This window comes from Varanus komodoensis, unplaced genomic scaffold (assembly GCF_004798865.1).
Source record: "Varanus komodoensis strain SLA01 unplaced genomic scaffold, ASM479886v1 scaffold21, whole genome shotgun sequence".
Taxonomy (NCBI): Eukaryota; Metazoa; Chordata; class Lepidosauria; order Squamata; family Varanidae; genus Varanus; species Varanus komodoensis.
This window is the reverse complement of record NW_025335589.1, coordinates 3,851,415-3,871,843: the sequence shown is the minus strand read 5'-3', so window position 1 is coordinate 3,871,843 and position 20,429 is coordinate 3,851,415. Positions and strand designations below refer to the sequence as shown.

General features: G+C 39.6%; 1 protein-coding gene and 1 long non-coding RNA gene across 4 annotated transcripts in view; one reads left to right on the top strand and one right to left on the bottom strand.

The window, feature by feature from the left end:
• ELF2 (E74 like ETS transcription factor 2) overlaps positions 1 to 20,429 on the top strand; it is a 42,620-nt gene that overhangs the window by 17,864 nt on the left and 4,327 nt on the right. For 2 of the 3 annotated variants that reach the window (XM_044430770.1, XM_044430771.1), the window contains exons 4-6: positions 17,648 to 17,761; positions 19,329 to 19,502; positions 20,183 to 20,272. In XM_044430770.1, the coding sequence (XP_044286705.1) occupies positions 17,648 to 17,761; positions 19,329 to 19,502; positions 20,183 to 20,272 (378 nt within the window). Of the gene's footprint in view, positions 1 to 4,464; positions 4,692 to 17,647; positions 17,762 to 19,328; positions 19,503 to 20,182; positions 20,273 to 20,429 lie in introns of those variants that run through there. The other variant, XM_044430772.1, reaches the window with a different exon arrangement.
• LOC123023765 lies at positions 2,554 to 4,118 on the bottom strand. Its single transcript, XR_006414791.1, has 2 exons — positions 4,049 to 4,118; positions 2,554 to 3,906 (listed from the first exon to the last, which is right to left on the bottom strand). It is a non-coding gene; the product is annotated as an uncharacterized LOC123023765 (long non-coding RNA).

The window sequence follows — 20,429 nt, the reverse complement described above, 5'->3', positions numbered from 1 at the left end:
ACAAATTCTTAAAAAAGAAAACCCAGTTTCTGGAATAAGTAATTAAAATATTTGCATGGAAAATGGTATATAAAAGCAGAGAGTGTGATGCTAGTGGGCAGCTTTCAAATAAATTCAATTAATAAATACAAATCTGAATAATAAAATGAAAGCATAGTTCTTTATTCAGTAGTCCCCTTGAGCTTAATGGGGCTTATTAACAATTAAGCAGGTATATGACTGAATCCTATTAATGCTTATAACAATGGGTCCTTAATTTATTCAACTTAAGATATATTTCAGAAGAAAAAAATAAACTCTCTTTATGCAAGGTAAAACTAATTTTGTTTATTTTGTTCTTGAGAGCAATTGCTTTCATTCAGGCTTTTTTGTAGCAAGTGGTAGCAAGAATATTAATCTTTTCTTTTTTCAATTCCTCTTTCCATCTGTAAAGCTGCTTTGTATGGATGAGACCCTCTGTAGGGGTGGGAGGTAGCATGAGAACCTCCAAGACAAAGGAGGAAATGGAAGAAACTGCATCCTCCACAAGGAACCTCAGCTGAGCCTCAGTTCTTTTCATGAATGGAAGGGCTATGTTGGGTCCAACCATTTGTCATGAAAAGTTACAAGTAAACTGTAAGGGACGTATGTCTTAATTTTTATTGAGTTGTTTATACAGATAAGCAATGGAACAATCTTACAGACTCTGGAAGTGAATCTCAGGAACCATGACATATATTTGTAATCCCCCTCTGGAGGTTGCATGATCTCAGGAGTGGGAATACTGCATCAGGCTCTTGTCCCTCTTGCAGCTACTGTAGAAAACACTGGGTTTTTGTTTTGTTTTGGAAGAACAGGAAGCTAAATTGCCTTCCTCTTTTCTCTGCCCTGTTCAGCTCTTGCTAACTGGGCATAGGATAGAAAAGGATCTTATCTTGGATGGTTGATGCTTCCTTCCTTTAGAAGACAGTCTTCAGCTTATGTATTTATCTTGCTTCATTGAGCATATACTGGTAGTTTGTTTGGCTTTTCATTTGAAGAGTTTTGGATTGCATACAGCCACATATTTTTCCACTAATTGTGCCAAAATTAGTGCTAATGTGATATTTTCAGGACAATGAGATCAGTGAGGGGATTTCTTTTTAGATTTGCTGACACCATTAAGTATGTTTGTAGTTTCCCATGATCTTGACGTCGCATCAGAAATCCTCCCTGTGGCAGAAGCGAAGACTCGTTTTAATTTTAAAAATATTGTTGCCACAGGGAGGTAGAAGACTTTCATGAAAAATGGAGATCTAAACAGGAGCACTTCCATGATTTACTTCATGGTGAAGGCAGAAAAAAGATCCAGAAAGTGCTGGTAAGTATCACCCCCCCCTTTTTGGTAAACTTGTACATTACTGGACAATGAATTTTTAAACAAGTGGTGGGAGAAAGGTATAGCTAGAAAACCCCTTAACCCTTTTCAAAAAAAACCTGGTGACTCGTATTCTAAAATAAGTTTTCTTTCTTTTTTCCAGATTACTACTTATACTACCCTTATGGAAAACAGATCTTAAAACCACTTAAAGCATTCATTTGTTTGCCAATTACATAAGCATAAGTTTAAGACTTCTCTGGATTTTATCATTTTGTTAGAAATAATGTTTTTATACTGTGTAAATGTGGGGTTTTTTGCCCTAAACATTAGATCTGATTTCAAATTTTGAAGCTATAATTGCACTGTAGGTGCTTGATAAATAAACAATTATAAATACCATGCTTATGTTGAACAACCAATGAAACTGCTGTTTTAGCAGTTGTATAGATATGGTAATGTGCATGCATATAAACTTAAACAAACTTACTTCACCATTCCAAGTGCTAAAGCTCTCCCTTTCCCCCAGCCTGCAATCTTATACTCCAAGATAAGGAAGTTATCTCTCAGTAAACAAAAAAATGTACCTGTTCTGGTGACTTTAGCCATCATTTAAAGAGTTACATAATTAGAACAGCAGCAGTCTTTTCCCTTTCCATCTGCAGATTTTCTGCAGCACTCACCATATCACAATCTTTGGGATTCCAAAAGCACCTTGCATAATAGAAAGGCTATATGTGTATAGGCAAGTCCTTGGTAACATTCATTGCCAGTTCTTAGTCTGGTATGGAGGACAGAATCTTGAGATAGTTGTAATTTCTATTCTTATCCACCCGATTTAATTGCTTGAACTAAACATAGCAAAGAGAAACTAGGAGAACTTTGTAAACAGATGTTCCACTGTAGAATATAGCCACCATTCAATTTTCTAAATGCGCTTGTAGATTGTGTATCTGAAATTTTTTAACATGCATAATTGAAATGTTTATTAGACCTTAAACATGGGATATATTTAATTAGTAGTTGATTCCTAATGGCTAGTTTTATGTAAGGCCCACAAAGGAACTTGACTGATTATTGCTTTCAGCTATGGTACTAAACCAATTGAAGTTTGCTTAAAAATATATAATTTGGCTTACCTTTTGCATCTCATACTATTGGACTAGCCCTCCAAAGTGAGAGTAGATAGTAAAATTGAAAACTGCAGTGAGGAGATATTTTTACAGCCTATACATGTTTATTTCAAGTCCCACTGAATTCAGAAGGACTGTCAGGTAAATGTTCATATGTTTGCAAGTTTCACCTACCATTGAGCTCTGTTTTTTGTTGTATTTGAAAAGTGATTTTTAGTTATGTTCAGCCTACATCTTCCATGAATTTGTCAATTGGCTACAATTAGTCATAGCTCAATCAACCCTCTAATTTGGATGTAATTTGTCAAGAACATAGCCCAAAAGTTCACTTTTAGTTAGCAGTTGCATATTACAGATGCAAGTTGTATGGGCAAAGAGGTTTGTAAACTACCTGCATGGAACCCACTCACACATTCGAATGGAGTAGGTAAAAATCATTGATGTAATTTTACTTATGAGCAGTACTCATGGGAAGAAAAAAAAGTGGAGTGATGCTTGCTCAGAAATAATAGTAGAGCAGCATCCCATTCCATCTTGCAATTTGTGATGAAAGTTCCAAAAAATGCCTGCAAAATATCCCACATTCTATAGATCTCTATGAAGATGCAACTATGGAATTTTACTCATGATTGCTCTCATTGCCAGGATTTCCCCATTCCATAAGAGTGTATAGGAGTGGCAGCCTTGTAGGTGCGTTGTAAACTTCTTTTGCTTCCAACTTCCACCTGAATTGTGCAGCTGCCCTACATCAAGGAATGGTGTTTTCCTTCATGCCATACTTGTGAGGTACACTCCAGTACTGAACTAGATGGATTATTCTTGGATTCTGTGAGAAGTCAAACTCTTGGTTCCTAACATCTTACCTGTAGAACTGTGGAGTAACTCTAGTACACTGGAAAAGCACAGGAATGTAGTGAACCTAAAGTTACTAGGTAAACTTCCAGTTTGTCCCGTGAATTTTTATCTAATGCAAGAATCAATCGTCTCTGGGATCCTATGAAAAGAGTTCCTGGTTGAAATCTCTATCTCTGTGTTAGCTTCCTTTAATGTAGTCTAGATTCTGGGACTCACAGAAACAACGATGTAATGTGCTAATGCCAGCCAATGCATTTCCACATGATTTGGTTGGACATAGGACAGGAAGCTGCTGTTGCACTTATAACCTGCTTGTGGGATCCTGTGGGCAGCTGGTTGACCACTGTGTGAATTGAATGCTGGACTAGATGGACCACGGGCCCAATCCACCATGGCTGCTCTTACGATTAGTTCCCCTGGCAGCAACTGCTCAGGCCCGTTGCATTAAAGTCGTCCTTTGGGTGTCTTCAGCTGAGCCTCGATTCTAGAACTTTGTTTCAAGTGGCACTTTCAAAACTTGCCAACAAATGGTGCAGTTTCTGGCCGATGTTCACTGGAGGCCCTTCCTGACTCAAGTAGCACCTGAAAGAAATACGCGGATTGCAAGGAGCTTTTAATAGCAGTTGAGCTGTAGCTACTCTCCACATCGAAACAAGAATGCAAAGCAGGGTGGTTGATGGCTTGGATTCCTTTCAGCGGCAGCAACGTTTTTATATATCCTCACCTGCACAGCTCTTCAACTTCATGGACGAGAAAAAGAACGAATGAGACGCCAGTGGCGGCGGCGGCGGCGGCTTTCCTTTCCTCCGTCTTGGACCGACTGGATGTGATTATGTGGCGCCGGGGATTCTCTCTGCAGAGGACTGGTGGACCACCGAATCCCCTTCCGTTTCCTAGTCTTGCCAGCTGCCGCTTGGTTTTCGAGCTCTGCCTGCAGAATGGAAGAGAAAAGAGGGAGGGCGAGAACGAGCGCCGCCCGGCACTTCCTGTCTGCGAGGCTAGCGGCGGAAGGATCGCGTGCGCCCTGCTAGAGGAGGAAGCGCTGCTTCGCTGTCGTTGCTGCTGCACGCGAGGGCGGGAGAAGGGAAAGCCGCGCATAGCTCTTTGCGTGGCCGCCGAACGCGGGAACGAGCGTGCAGAGGAAGATCCGGCCGAGCTGCGTTGGCTGCTGCGTTTGCGGGAGCGCCCGTGCGCGCGCTCCGACTAGCGGGGCGCCGCGCCTGCGCGCGCGGCCGAGCGCTAGGAAGCCCCTGCGGGTCAATGCGAAGGCGCCGCCGCTGCTACTGCTGCTCGCTCCAGCGGCATAAACATGGCGACTTCCCTTCATGAGGGGCCCACGAATCAGCTCGATCTGCTCATCCGCGCCGGTAAGCGGCGACGCGAGATGGCGGGAGAGAGGGGCTCGGGAAAAGGGAGGGGAAGGCCGAGGGTGGACTAAACGAGGGAGGTGCGCACGCTGCTCCCTTGCTCTTCCCGGGGGCGGCACTGGTGCTGGAGTAATGGAGGGAGGACGAATCCAGGAAGTGATCACCTTGCCGTGCTGTATGCGTTAGCAACCTGGCCGCGCTGCGTCCGTGCAGAGCGGGCAGCGGCTCTGAGCGTCCTCAGTGATGTGTGGCGCGTCGTTGCGTGCGTTGTTGATAGAGTGCGTGTTCCGCCGTCCCTCCTTTTGGAGCCAGAACCAGGAAGAGAGTGGCGATTGTTGTGCCTGCGCGCCAGCCACGCCACGCTGTCTGAAGAACGGAAAGGCGGCTTCATTTTAGCGCCTTTTGAGCAAAAGCGTCTTTCCTTGCTATGCTAGTTACTGCTTGCACTGAGAGGCCTCGAGGGTAGAGGGAGTTTAGCGGGTCCTCTTTTAGAGGTGCTTCTTGCCCTGCAAACTTTGTTTGAGGCTTGGGAAGATAAGAGAGCACAGAGTAAAGACATAGGAAGTAAACGGGAAAGCGTGGTAGCGCCAATGTATCCAGGGCTGTTCCGGGAGCGAACACCATGTGCCGACCGTAGCGAGGCTATCGAGTCCATTTTGCCCCGCCGTCCTCCCCCTCCCTCGTCCTTATAGCGGAAGCGCGGAGCTCCCTCAGGAGCCCCAGTGCGCGGCGTGGGGGAGTGACGGGCCCCGCTGGCCAATCAACAGTCAAGGATGTTCGAAATCGGGATGCTATCGTCTTCGGTGGGCGGGGTTAGGTTCCGTTAGGCCAATGGCAACGAGCAAGAACTTGAGTAGCAGCTCGCTGTAGCGCTGACACTGCAAGCACGGAATTGGAGGGAAGAGGAAGGATTGTAAATACGGAAGCGAAGGCGGGGCTGGTGTGAGTGAAGGTGGGGGATTTGCAGTTGGCTTTATAGCTTTCGTAAATGTTTTGTGCGGTACAGTGGGTTTCTTCCCGTAGTGCCCATGCCTCGGATGCACAAATATGGTACTGTGCATCCGAGGCATGGGGCAAGTACTAGTACTTGTGCATTCCTCTCTCTGGTAACTGTTCTAGTAACTGTTCTTGTATTGCATTTTCGTATCCTTTACAGACTTAAAAAAAGCTTTCGTATTCCCATGGTCTCTGTGGCTGCATTTCCTTATGCCACTGTTGCTCACTGCTTTCCTTCCCCAGAAACTTCCATTTGGTCTAATAGTAGTAGCTCAGATAGTTTATGTTGGTAATAAGCATGTGGCTAACAGATTCAACAGATATAAATTACCTTCCTTTAATCCTGGGTGTCTAATTAAGGTGTCGGTGATTGTTTTTTTATTTCCAAGGATAGAAATGTTTTGTTTGAACATAAGAATTGACGATTTGAACACTGAACTAATTATACACTTTTCCCCCCGTAAATTGCCTTATATATTCATTTCAGTGGGATAGAAGTACAGTTAAGAGTTTGGATATAGTTGAGTTCCAACAATGATCATGCTATTGTTAGAAAAGCTGTTGCACTCTCCTCTCTGTTTTCCAGCTCCTCTCTTTGTATTTCTCACTATAGTCAGGAGATGGTTACTGCAAGGCACTCTGGGTACATCAGTTTCCCCTTTTGTGTTGTTTGATAGACATCGATACATTCCTCAGTATTAATCTGTTTTTATAAGGTTTCAGACCATCTCTGTTTAGGAGACTTTAAAACATCCTTTTGGTCTGTGTGGCTGAGATCTCAGTCTCAGCAATTTCAATCTGACAAATCACTGTAAAAACTGCTGGAGCACAGTCACCTTGCTAATTGCATGGGTGTTATTCTTTTGCATGCTGGCTGATCGTATTTACAGTTGGTCCCTTGGAACAATTTGAGGACATATGATACAGCATGTATTCATGATACATTTGAAAACTAAGTAGCTCTCATCAAGTGCCTAGATGGAGAGGCTGATTTGGAACTTTGAGTTCCATGTTGCTTTGAGTTCAGTAGAAGAAAGGGTGATATAGACATGTGGTACAATTTTTAAAACAAAAAGCTAGAGAGTATCTTCATTTGTTTGTCACATATGGCAGTTAGATATATCTTAGGCTGCAGTCCTATAGCTGTTAACCTGTGAATTAGTTCAGCTGCAATTAATGAGACCTTTCAGTATATGATTGTACTGTTTATTCATACAAGAAGAAAAACATAATTTCATAGGTATCAGAATATGGAGAATGAACTAGGAGAAAATTTATCTTACTGTGCCAATTGGAGGGAAAAAAATTGGACATGGAGGAAACACTCCACGGGGCACAAATATTTTGATGTAAATTTCCTTCTCCTGCTAAACAGATAATTGGGGAGGAAACAGGTCTGTATGTTTCACGCTTGGTTACTTAGTTAACTTAGGCTTCAGAGAAAAGAAGATTTTGGCAAAGTGCTTTCTTTCAGCACTTCTAATCCTTGGTTCCTACTGGCTAAGTTACTGTGTACTATTCTCAAAAGGGTTTCCTGCCAAAAAGAGGGTAATGTGTGTGCATACCCTCCGTCTCTGTCACTTGCTGAAATTGAGGAAAGGGCATGCATCTTTCCTAGTATTTTGTTTCTCCATTTCCCACCACTCCAACTTAGGATCAGAGTGCAGCTATGTCTAGTATACCTACTTATAAGCAGTTGAACCTCCATATTCACATGGATTAGGGGCACAGGGAAAACCACAAAAGTGGAAAAATGGCTAATATCGCTAGATTCTCCCCAACCTTAACTGTTGACCATATATGTACTGGATTGCTTCTCCATTTCTCTGTGTTAGCCTGTATGGTTGATTTGTGCACCTACCAATTAATTAAGAAACATTTTTAATTTTAAAAATGCCACTCACCTTATTCCTATGTGAAGATAGCTAATATCCACTTCCAACTGTGAGAAACAAGAGATACACCACATACAGAGGCAAAACATGTTGAGTGAGGCTGGCTAGTACCAAGACAAAGGGTGTGGTGCCCCCAAACAGAGTATGTAGTCAGCAGAGTTTTTTACATTTTCTAGCCTGTTCACATCATCTGTGTTTTTCCACACTAGGTCTCAAAACTTAAAAACAAAACAAAACTCTTGTTTAATTATTGATGGCAAACTCACGAATAAGCAGATTTGCCAGTTAAACCTTTCAAAGTTGAGGTTCATCTGTAATAGTTTACTGTCTCTTATTTTGGCTTGATTGCTAATTCTTGTGAACTCTTCTAGCTGTTGGCTAAGCTATTGGGATACTGTGGAATAGCTATGAAAATTCTAATTGCTAAGGGGAAAGTAAAAAGAACAATACGGTTTCAGTAAGGAAAGTAACTGGTAACTTTGTAAAATATCTTACATGTGTCTAGATTTAGTTAGAAGGATCTCTTTTCTCATGAGAAAAGAGAAGGACGGATATCTGAAAAGAAGTAGGTGGAAGGGAAAACTTGGAAAAAATGGATGAAATAGAGGAAGAAAGGAGGCAAGGAGTTGAAGAAAGGAGGGGCCATGAAGTAAGAGAGCCTAGGACTCAGATCTATGTACTGTACTGCAGGGGAAACTGGATTGAAAGCTTCAAGTAATGTGCTATGTACTAGGCAACAAAGACCAGTGCATTGGGAGGTAACAGTAAAACTGTATTTCTTATATTGATTTGGAATAAACAGCCAAGTATTGGGCTGCAATACTTTAATATTAATTACTTTGGTTTAATTACAATTTGCTTTCTAAACTTCTTGTAGGAGAGAGGTAAATACTATGTCAAAATCCAGGTTTTTTCTTTGTTCAAATCTGTAACTTTAAAATAGACTTAGTGTATAATACACTGTGGACCAGATAATGCTACAAGCGCCACATGGTGTAAGCACCCCTTTTTAAGAGAGGAAAGCAAACCAGAAGATGATCTCAAGTCAGTCTCTGAAGTAGCCAGTCATGGCAGTTCTGCTATTTCCTAAAGTAAGGGGTCGTTCTGTGGGAGATTGAGGCACCTGCAGCCAGAGCATGTGCAGCAAGCTGTCTTTTTACCTTTGCTCACTGGTAAAGGAACCAACCAAAGGATTTTTTGGCTGGATCATGCTGGATAATTACTACTTACAAGATACCCATAATCTGGTATTTTGAAGTGTGCTGCTTTTGAACTGGCCTGCTCTGATGGAAGCTTTGCACTGGATATATAAAGACATATATTGCTGGATGTTTTCAGAATTTGTTCCTGTATTCCAAAAGCTGGTTTTCTATGTATCTCTGAGAGTATTACACTGTTATCATTATTGTTATATCTGTGTAGATTTTGCAGTCCTACTGGCCATGAATGTTACTTAATTCTTTGTGGAATTGCAGTTGGGGCTGGAAATAAGGCATATGGGATGTGGGAATACATCTGTATAGCTATGTTCCCTTTCCTTTGCCTGTTTTGTGCCTCAGTTTTCTCTTTCTGTGATAGAGATTGCTGACTGTTGAGGATTCAGAGAATGCTCCTAGTCTATGGACGGACCCCCCCCCCCGCCCCGGCTTCTCCCTCTGTGGCTCTTTGGCTCCACCTCGATTGAATTACTGAGACTGATCACCAGTTTGGCTTTCCAACTGCAAAATGATTGACCATGAATGTTGAATTGTGAATTATACAGAAACATTGCTTTTGAACAGGTGTTAAAACTGGTAATAGCAATGGTGCCAACTACTGGGGAGCAGTATTTAAACATATCTTCTGCCTCCTACTGGAATATATGCTAAAGTAGGACATGGGGCTGATTGTCACAGAAGAGACAACTGTTTTTCTTTAGCCCTTCAACTCTGATTAATTATGGTTTGGGGTGAAGAATGAGGATTGGGTTGAGCAAAGTGTCATTGTATGGTTCTGTCATTGATGTGTTCTTATGTGTTTATATTTATTAGTTAGACATAGTGTCCATGCATAGTATGTCACAATTAGGAAACAGTGCATTTGTCATAGTCTCAGAAGGATTTTTCCTTCTGTACTTAGGAGTTTCAAAGTTTAGATAAGATGTCATAGTTGGATATTTGCTGCCTTCGGGTAATATTATTGTGTGGTGACTGTCTTGGCAGGACCAATAAGATTAGGTTGTACAAATACCAATCTGACTCTGTGTTCACTTTTTCTGCTGTTTGAGACATAAAAATCATGGATAACAAAGGCTATGAGTGTTCAAGAATTCAGCAGAATTTAATTAACTGCAGGGCTTATTCAAATTTAGCTTTCAAGTTAAGGTTTAAAATTGGGCTAATTTAGAGCAGTACCATAAAAGGAAAACCTGTTATAATCAGGTGCAACTGGTTCTCTACTGAATTGTGGAATACTTGCATATTCTGTCAGAAATTATAGCAAAGGGGGTCTTGTAGAGCAATTTTCAGTGAAGCATCTTTGGGTTTGATAAGGCAGGTGATACCTTTGTCTCTTCGTTCTTTGCTTTCAAATGTGCCAGTGTTTTTCTGTTTTTCTTCTTAATTGTCATGCTTTGAATACTGCGTGTTACTGAGTAGATATTAAAATGCAGTCATTGTGTCTTAATAAACATGGCAGAAAGTATGGGACATCCATGAACACTAGTTTGATTATATGACAGCTGTACTGTGCAAATGCATGTATGGTACACTACAATTAGGGTGCACAGTATCTTGGGACTCCATAGCAACTACAAAGATGACAATGCAAGGGTGACACAAGGGCAGGGGTATGGGGAGAATTGTGGAACCTGACCTGTCCAGCAATTGAATAGCATAATATTACTGTATTTTATAGGATTTTTAGAAATTTAGCTTTGTCCATGCTTAAGTGAAACTGGAACTGTTTGAGCTCAATTAAAATGAATGCTGTTGAAACTTGTTAACAGCATTGTATTATGCTAAAGGTCAGCTTGGCTGTGAGCTAGTTGATGAGTCTCTTAGAAAAAGTTTTCAGTAATTTCCGCTCATTAAAATGTGCAAGAGCAAATCTCCTCAAAAGGTTTTCAGACTTTGTCTTGGTGTTTCTTGTTACTTCACGAGCATGTCTTCTGATTAATTTCTATCTTAGTTTAGAAAAACTACTTGTTCAAATATGTTTTTTGTATGAATGGTCAGATTACTCATTTGTTTCAGAAAATTATTCTCTTTTATTTCTTCAGCTCCTCCAGATTTGTATTGCTGACTGTGATACTCAGTTACTAAGTCACTAAGTCTATAAAACATGTTGCTGCAGGCAGTGGGGTACTAGGTTGTACTTGACAGGTGGTTCAGAATTCTTTGTTCACTGCTAGGGATCCTTAGCGATTCAATTGTGAGCACTAGTGTAGCATGATAAAGGTTTTGAGTGTGAAGCTTATTTGAGTTTTGCCTGCCATGAACTCATTAGTTGGCATATGAATAAACATATGTTTCTATGTTACTATGTTAGTTCTTTGATAATTTAAAAGCATTCTGGAGCGGGGCATAACTGCACACTGAAAAGGGGCTCTTAATTTAAATTCTTTTTTTATGCTGGCTTCTGCATTATTCTTGATGACAATATAAATAAAATGAAGATTGAATAGGTATGTTAGTCAGATGTATTTGGGTTTGTTTTGTTTAGACAACATTTTGCTACTGTGAGGAATTTAAATGTGAACATATTAGGGTTAGATACAATTAAACTAGTTGAACTTCTTGTTGAAGTCAATGAGCTAAGCTGTAACTGTTTTTAATTGCGTCTATGTTCAAGCCAAAAGATTCAATCCAATATTTTCAGCAGGTGTGTCATTTACTTTTTATTTTAGATACAGCTATATATCTTGTTCTGAAGTCCTTCTCTTCTTATTCTTTATTTTGTAAGAAATCCCCACCCCCATCCAGATTAATGTAGTTATTCCCAAATGTTACACTTCTTGTACAATTAAAACAATCCATGTGTATAACCATATATTGTGGATATGTGTGGGAATAATGCATTTGAATTTCCATTGCTATAATATTGGCTGCAAGTGTTCTGCAAAGGTAAATATTCAGGGTTGGGTTTGTGTGTTTGTTTGCTTTTAGCCAGAGATAAAGCATTTCTGAACTGAGAAAGCTTATATGGCACCTTGAGTGTTAGGATGACAACTAAAATTTTGATCAATTTGGCCAAATGTACTAGGACAAATGCCAGCTTCATAGCTGACATAAGTGAATGACTATTAGGCTGACAAAATGTTTGTGACAATTTATAAGTACATTGACATGCTCTCTCCCTCTTTTGCTTCCTCATTTGTGGATGACAAAATGGGTGGGACCATTTTTGGTTGATGTTTTTTGGAGAATTTGAGACTAGAAGGTGGGGTGGGGTAAAACTTGTTACTGCCCAGAGCTCTTGGTGATCAGCATTTCCCCCGCAGGAGCAATGCTATAGATGATAAAGCATTACTCTGGCAAACTTCTGGGAAAAAATAACCCACCTCATCCTATAGCACTGCTCTTTGGGGATTTTGTGAAAGAAAAAGGGCAGCTTCAAGGATAAATTTTGAGCAAAGGCAAGTGTAACTCTTCCCAAGTTTTCTAGATTTTTTTCTCACCCTCATAACTTTCAAATTTAAGCCAAATATTTTCTATGGGGTGCCTTTGGATCAACCCGAAAAATGCTGTATCTTCAAAATAAGTAGTTAATTTACTTTTTATCTTGTCATCCAAGATAATTTGCCTAGTAACCCTATTCCTCTCCTCCATTTTATCACCACAATAATTCTGGTAGGTAGATTAGTTAAGAGTCAGTGCGTTTGACCCAAAGTGAGCTTTGTGTCTTTGTGGGGACTAGAACCTGAGTCCTCCTAGTCCCAGTCCAACTCTTTAACCACTATACTACACTGGCTCTCTTACAGATGCTAGAACTCATTCTAATTGCTGCATTTAGATGATCAAATATTGGTTTAATAGGAAGTGATATTAATGAGCTTCTTGTCTTCACAGACAGTTCCTTTGTTCTTCCTTTCATGCAGCCAGGGAAACCATCCTGTTAACTCTAATTTCCTATTGTGAATCAACCAGGAAACTACTTAATTGCTACCAAACAACATAGGATATGAAGCCATGATTTAAAGTTGGTCAATATCCTGGTTGGTTTGAAGACCATTATACATAGCTTTTTGGTTTACATATAATGAGGAATAAATTTGGGTCCTGGCTGTTTATTATCTTGGGGGGGGGGGCGGGGGAATGAGGCAGGTACAAGAGACTTCTTGTTTTCAGTTTATTGAGCCAGTATTTGATCATTTGGATGGGGTCACTGTCTTGCATGGTATTTTTAAGCTTAAAAAGATGCAGCCTCTTTCAACATTGGTTTAAATTTCAGTTCAAAAATCCAGATCTTTGATTGCCCCATTGACTAATCTTTAGAAATCTACACACACTTTATTCTTTTTGTTAGAATTACATGAAATGTGTGAAAGTAATAGTTCCTAGTGAGAGGATTGTACTTGCCAGTTCTCTGACAAATAAGTATGGGCAGTGTGGCTGTTATGCACTTTAAATTGTGGTTTTGTTTTTAAAGAAAGGGAACTGCCATTTTTTCATTTCTTAGGAATGAAACATGTAAATTAAATTCTATTTTTTAAAATTATAAGCTTCTAATCCTCACAGTATTGGAGGAGTAAATTGAAAGAGTGCATTGTATCTATTTAAGGGTTGTACCTAACCAAGAGGCTTCTAGATTTTATGTGGAAAATGGGAAGACCTAGGTTTGCTCTAGCCTTTTTTTTTTTTTGTGGGGTGAGGACTCCTAGACTGAGGTTGCAGCCCCTTACACTTTGCCATTTGAACTCCTTTTCAGAGTCTGCAATCAAATCTGTGCATATAGTTTTGGTGGTGAAGAATTAGGACTTGGTGTGAATATAGTATATCTTGGGGGGACCAGACTTGGTCATTGGAAGAACCACATATATTAAATGTCAGATGTTTGAGAGCTGCAAGACATGAACAAATATTTACATTTATTTATTTACTTATTTAGGATGAAGTGGGTATTGTACAATTAATCAGGCTGTTTATTGCTAGTAGTGACTGTGAGGCATTGAAAATGCTTGATTCTTTCTCTATAGGGTTCTTGCCTATGCAGTTTGAGGGCTCAGAGTAGATGAATGAAGCGCTGCTGTGACTGGTTATCACAGCAGGTGATAAGTGCATCTTTCCTTGGACATTTTTTGTGCTTGCCTGCTCAGCTGCTGGTTGAGCCTTGATTGGCTGAAGCTCAGTGTTGAAGTCATATGATTGAAGCACCACAAATGGTTATCCCAGCAGGAGACACATGCTTCATTCCCTGCTTTTGTTCATGTCAGGTTGGTTGCTTAGAAGAGAAGTTGCATCAGGCTTATTCAGCCCCTCTGCAAGCTGTAGAATAAACTCAAAGAGCCACATGCGGCTCACGAGCTTTAGTTGGGCCACCCCTGGTATAGGTGTTCTTAGATTATGTCATCAGAAAGTTACTTACAAAAATTATTTTGGCAATGCTGTCTGGAATAGTGAGCACTGTGCAAAATAAAATAATCTGTGTTCCAGAAAATTTCTTAGGAGTTGTTTTCTGATCTTCCTCATGTCTCCATTTTCTCTTCATCAAGGTACTTTAGAAAGGAGCAGTTGAAAATCTATTCAGTCATGTGGTGAGCTGTTTTGAAAAAGTAGGTTGCCATATGGATAGGTTCTGACATTATTGTAGGGCAAGCAGCCATTCATACATATGAATGAAGTCTTAGTATCGAAAACCTTTTTGAAAAAGTCTTCCTATTCCTATATTTAATTTAGAATATTGAAGGAACAGGATAGCTCTTTTGAAGTCCCAGTAGAGAAGCACTAGTTGAATCTCCACTTGCTTTCTGGCACTGTGTATAGGTGACCCTGCTTATTCTAAAGATAGATCTAGATGCTGGCAGCTCAGCTGGAATGGTTTAGCTTTGAGCAGATGTCCATAAATGGAAAGAGCAACTGGAGGGTGTGTGTGTGTGTGTGTACACCTTCATGTGTGTGGACGATATATAGCAGGTGGCTGTGTGCTGTTTACTTTTTAAAAAAATCTCTGCAGCAAAAAAGAGAAACTGCTGTGTATGTGTGTACTATGCTTGTGTCTGTATATGTAAATTCAGATACAATCAGTTGTTAATTAACAAACACTGCCATAACTATTTTTTCCTACTGGATTTTTCTTGGTAAGCTCCTACTACAAACATGAGTACCTAATACAGCAATGAACCCCCACATAATAGTAATTTGGATGAGAAATACGTATCCAATAGTGATCAACCATTTCCCTAAAAGGAAAAAAGTCATGTATGAAGACAGTGCTGGGCCAAACATGAGTGACAGAGAAGCAAAACTATATCTACTGTGCAATTTGGAATAAAACTAACTGGGTAAAGTGCCTTGATTGATTAAATAGTAGTAGAGCAGGGTAGTAATTGATTACATAGCTCCTTTCATAGATTAAACTATAACTAGTAGGGATATGTTAATTGTTCAGACAATTAACTATTTGGTTTTTAGCTGCTTAATCAACTGGTTATATTTCCATATCTCACAATCAGTCAGTGTGCATTTTAAATATTTCTAAATGTTTTCTAATGAAGATGACCAGTTTGGAAGGAAGGGAATAGAAGGGGGAAATAGTGAATCAACATCAAAGGTCAGGGAAAAAAAGAGAGAGGAAGCTTTAGTCATTATATGACCCATAAAAGCAACTTTGGGACATTTGGTCACCTGTTTTGGCCTGGTTATATTTCTTTAAGGGATTTCAGCATTGATGATTAAATTGTGACTTCCAGAATTATGAACGAAAATTGCATAATTAAGGTAAAACTATAAGAAACACAAGTGTCATTTTAATGGTAGTGTTACATTGAGCTTGGGGATAGATTGAAATCCCTTACCTAACTCTTTTTCATGGTCTGTGACACACACACACGGGTTATATACCTGTGCAAAACAGCCCTCAGAACGTTGTTCTATGTGTGCTGCAGGCATGCTTCCACCTGCCTTTCATTTCCTTTCAACAGCAGGCAAATCAGGACTTGGAATATTCCCTGCCTAAAAGCAAAAAAGAAAAAAAAGAAGTAAACAAAACACCTCCTTACTACTCATGCTTTTCTTCTCTCCTCTTTGCCCTCTGAGCACTAAGTAAGAAGGTTTCTCCTCTCCACTTCTTTCTTCCATCCTTTTTTCTCTGGAGGTAGTGCAGCATGATGCCCTCAACAGTTGCTGGGCAGAACAGTTCAGCAGAAAATGGAGGCTGGACCTCTCTGTATCTGCTGGCAGAAATGTGAAAACCATGCAGAAACATTGTAACTGGAGTCAATTACAACAATTTTTAAGCACAGAAACCTTAAAACAGACTGTTGATTCTCAGTGGGATTTCATGGAAACCAAAAAGACTCTGCTTCACCATGGATGTTGAATTCTCGCGTAATGACAAGCCCTGCCCATGCTGTTCCCTTCAACCTTTGAAACTGGTGTGTAGTAGACACCATTCACTTGATGTTTGAAAGGTTGTTACCTTCTATGTGAAACACATATCATCCTTTTGAAAAGCCACTTGCTTGTTTTGTGCACTATGCTGGATTTAGTCCTTTCAGTGCTTCACCTGAACTGTTCATCTGGTTTACCAACTAGCTCACCTTCCACCCTTTCTCCCAGTAAAGTGGGGCTCTACAAGGGCAATAGCCTTCTTGTCTGCATTGTTCAGAGGAATACTAATCACCAGGGAAATACCAATACCACAGCTGTGCACTGTAGCCACCTGGAAGCAGAAATCCTCTTTCATCAAACACAACTGCTTAGATGTCAGAACCAGAAACAACACTTCTTTTGGCAGACCTGTTTTTGCCTTCACATTTCCCTGCCATCTTCCACTGGTAAGTTCTTAGCTTTATAGTCACTCTCATGTGTGAGTCACAGAGAAGGAGAACAGGGTGCTTAACTATCAGTGCATTTCTTTGAGTGGTTATCTGTCTACCCACTCTTCTCATGCAGCACTTTGCTCTTCCACTGAGGCATGGAAGAGAGCAAACATGGAACTGAGAGGCAGGTGGGGCCCATGACTGGAGCATGCTCATAGGAAGGGGTGAAACTCCCATGAAAAAACTATATTTTGACTTTGGAATGTTGCAAAGATTGTTTTGTGCGGGTGCATAATCCATATGTGTGAGTCCACAAATGACACATTGGAAAACTACAGTTATAGGGAAGAAAGCTCTCTCCTCCTTTCTTAGCATGGCAACACTTAACACTTGGTGCCTGCTCATGAGTCAAACAACACTTTATAGGATCACTGAAATTACTGTGGCCTTAAAAAAAATCAGTGCAGCCATGGATCATTAACATAGCAATTGTTTACACTTTTCCTAGGCTGTTTTTATCAAATGTGTATTCTGGTAAAGGCTGGGATAGAATTATAAACTGAATACAGGGAATACTGAGTCTGTGTTGACGGTTTGGTTGCTGAATGTTCAACTTGTTTGTGTTATGAAGGGGAAGGAAATGGCTAGTGAGAAGGAGGATCCTTCAGTTGGTGAGATTATTACACAGTATACATTCCTGGTTAATTTCCTTTAAAAATAAACACCAGATCCCTGTTGCCAGTCTTTTAAAATTTGATCATTAATACATAACTAAATCAAACATAGTTAATGGGCTAAAATGTACAAGAATTCAGTCTTAAAACAGAACTGTTCTAGTGTGAATAAAGGTGAAGTTAAATCTCAAGTGTCTATTCCTGCCTCTATGCACCCATTGAAAGGAATGCATTTTTCAACAAATGCCATTTTCAAACCCATTGAAGAGGAAGTATTAAATTTTCGCCTCAAACGTATCTTATACTGTTCATCTTCAGAAATATTTCTTGAAATGGTGTTTATGCCTTGTGCAATACTGGCCTATATAGTGATTGATTTAGGATACCTGTCAATCAAATGTATTTGTGTGATTTATTTATTTATTTATACAGTGGAAGCATCTGTTCATGGCAGCAATGTGCACTGTTCAGATAAGACAATTGAGGCAGCAGAGGCCTTGCTTCATATGGAATCACCAACTTGTTTAAGAGATGCTCGAACACCTGGTATGTCAATAATGCTTTTCTTTACAATTTTGGGGAGAAACACTGGCTTAATTAAACTTAGTTGCTTTTGAGGTTTTGGATGTAAGCTCCTTCCAGGCCAAAAAGCTGTCTGTTCTCCTAATAATATATCCATTATATTGAATACTCATGCTTCTAAATGTTGGTCTCCACATTAAATAATATTGTTGGTGTGCGAAATTACATGTTGCAATATTTGTTTGTGGGAGGGTGCTTCAAATACTTGTTATGTGAATTATATTTGAACAGAGAGACTACGTATCAAAGCAGTATGCATAATTTTTAGATTATTGCTAATTGACTTAAGGAAGAAACACATACATCTGTTATAAACCATCTTACTGGTTTGTAAAGGTATTTCTTAATTGTGCAAAATTTTCTTGGGAACTAAAATTGCATATTCTTATGATATAATGAGTTCACAAAATTAAAGGATATATCTTACTAATGAGAAACCATACTTTCTATAGTTTAGAAGCCTGAAGCCTGATTGACATAATGAAGTACTGGGTTTCATTTTGAAAACAAAACGCTTCCAATTTACAAAGGTTTTGATTGTTATTTTAAAAATTACAAGGTCTGGTAATTTTCAGAGTTAAAAATATATTAATGTCTAATTTCTGGAAGCAAATATTGGGCTAATTTGTATGGTTAAACAAGCTACCATAGCTTTAAATAGCTGTCCAACAGCCCATGAATTATTTCAGGGTTGTTTCCCCTTCAGACCAGCCATGTTGTTAAGATTCTGACAAGATGACAAGCTGTGTCCAGGCAATTAATTAGGGAAATGGTTCTTATGCTTTCAGATTAATACAAACTACTGCCTTGTTTTGATCATGCAGACCATGTAATTATATAATTTTCTTTTTCTTTTTTACCAAAAACATGGGCCCATTTTGTATCATAATAAAGAGTATTTTATCTTGTATTGTGACACGTACAGATATTCTAGAGCATGGGCCCTCAAACTGCGGCCTGTGGGCTGGATCCGGCCCGCCATAGCTCGCCATGCATGCACGTGGTGAGGTGCTGGCCTGCTTGCAAGGAGATCATTTTGGACTCATTGGGAGAAAATGATCTCTGCACATGCATGCCCCTGCCTTTCTGTGCATGTGTGCATGCACGCCCCCCCCGCCCCTGCGTGCCCCCCCTGCGTGCCCCACCTTGGTAGCCCACACCCATCCCTGGCACCTTTCAGCTGGTCCCCATTCAAAAAGTTTGAGGACCCCTGTTCTAGAGTGACAGAATGATGGAATAGTGTTTGTGTTTAGTTTAAGCCAGAGGTGCCTTCTAGATGCTTAGAAATACAACTTCCATAATTCTTGCTGATTGGCCATACTGGCAGGGGTTTATGAGAATGTTAGTGTGAACACATCTAGAGGGTAAAGAGGTTGCTTACTCCTGCTTAAAACCATCCTTGGGATAGTTCCAGAAACATTGTTTCTTTGTTGCTGCTGCTGCTGTTTTATGATGTAGAATATATTTGGTCATGTCTAATGTGAAACAGCTGGATTTTTAAAAGCTCCACCTTTTAATTTGTTTCCTTTAGTGGAGGTTTTTGTCCCACCTTGTGTGTCAACTCCAGAATTCATACATGCTGCCATGAGGCCAGATGTGATTACAGAAACTGTAGTGGAGGTATCAACTGAGGAGTCTGAACCAATGGACACATCTCCTGTACCAACTTCTCCAGAAATTCATGAGCCAATGAAAAAAAAGAAAGGTATTTTGGAGGGGTGTGGAGTTCCAACTAAAAACAGTAAAATAAATACTTTGACAAGGCACAACTTCCTTCGTCTTTTTTGTGTGCTGCTTTGATTTTGATTGGAGAATGAGTGAATGAATATTTTGATTTAATATAAAGTTGTAAACAATTGTTAAAAACTTGCATTCTTTTCCAATAACCTCATACTTCAATTAGTCACAATGGTTCTTTATTAAACATAGTGACATTCTGAAATTACAGACATAGAGGTTTTTCCAGTTATGGTTCAAATTCCCAGTCTGCTATGAGTGTGCTGAGTTTCAAATATATCTCCTTCATAAGGTTTGTTGTGAAGTTGGATGAGATTATTTATGTATTACATTTGCATGCTTAGAAGTTCTGAGGAAGGGATTTTGTGGTACATAAAATAAATCTATTGTCTCAGGATGGGCCATTATCACACACACAGCCAATTTCATATATTGTGATTTACCTTTGTCAACTTTCTGTTAGTATGTTTAAAGTAGATTCTTTCTCTGCATGTAAGCCACTCAGAATTGTGCATTATGAGACATATTGTCTGTATTGTCAGCATTCTCGTTTTTCTTCAGTTTCCTATTTATTAAGATTTGGATGAAAAAGAAATGAAAGTATTATTTCTTTACACACATTTCAGTCTTGCAAACTTTTCTTTGTAGCTGGTCGTAAGCCAAAAACCCAAGTGCCATCAACTATTACCAGTGCATCTCCAGACTTGGGTATAAAAAAGAAGCCAAGAGAAGGCAAAGGTAGTACTGTTATTTTTTCTTTCAGTATCATAAATACCTAGCAAAAATTGGTTAATACTCCTTTATTATAAAGGTTATTATAACCTTTCTTTTTATGGGTTTTACTTTAAATATGTTGACTATTTGCTTGCTACTAGATTTCTGCTTCTCCAGCTAC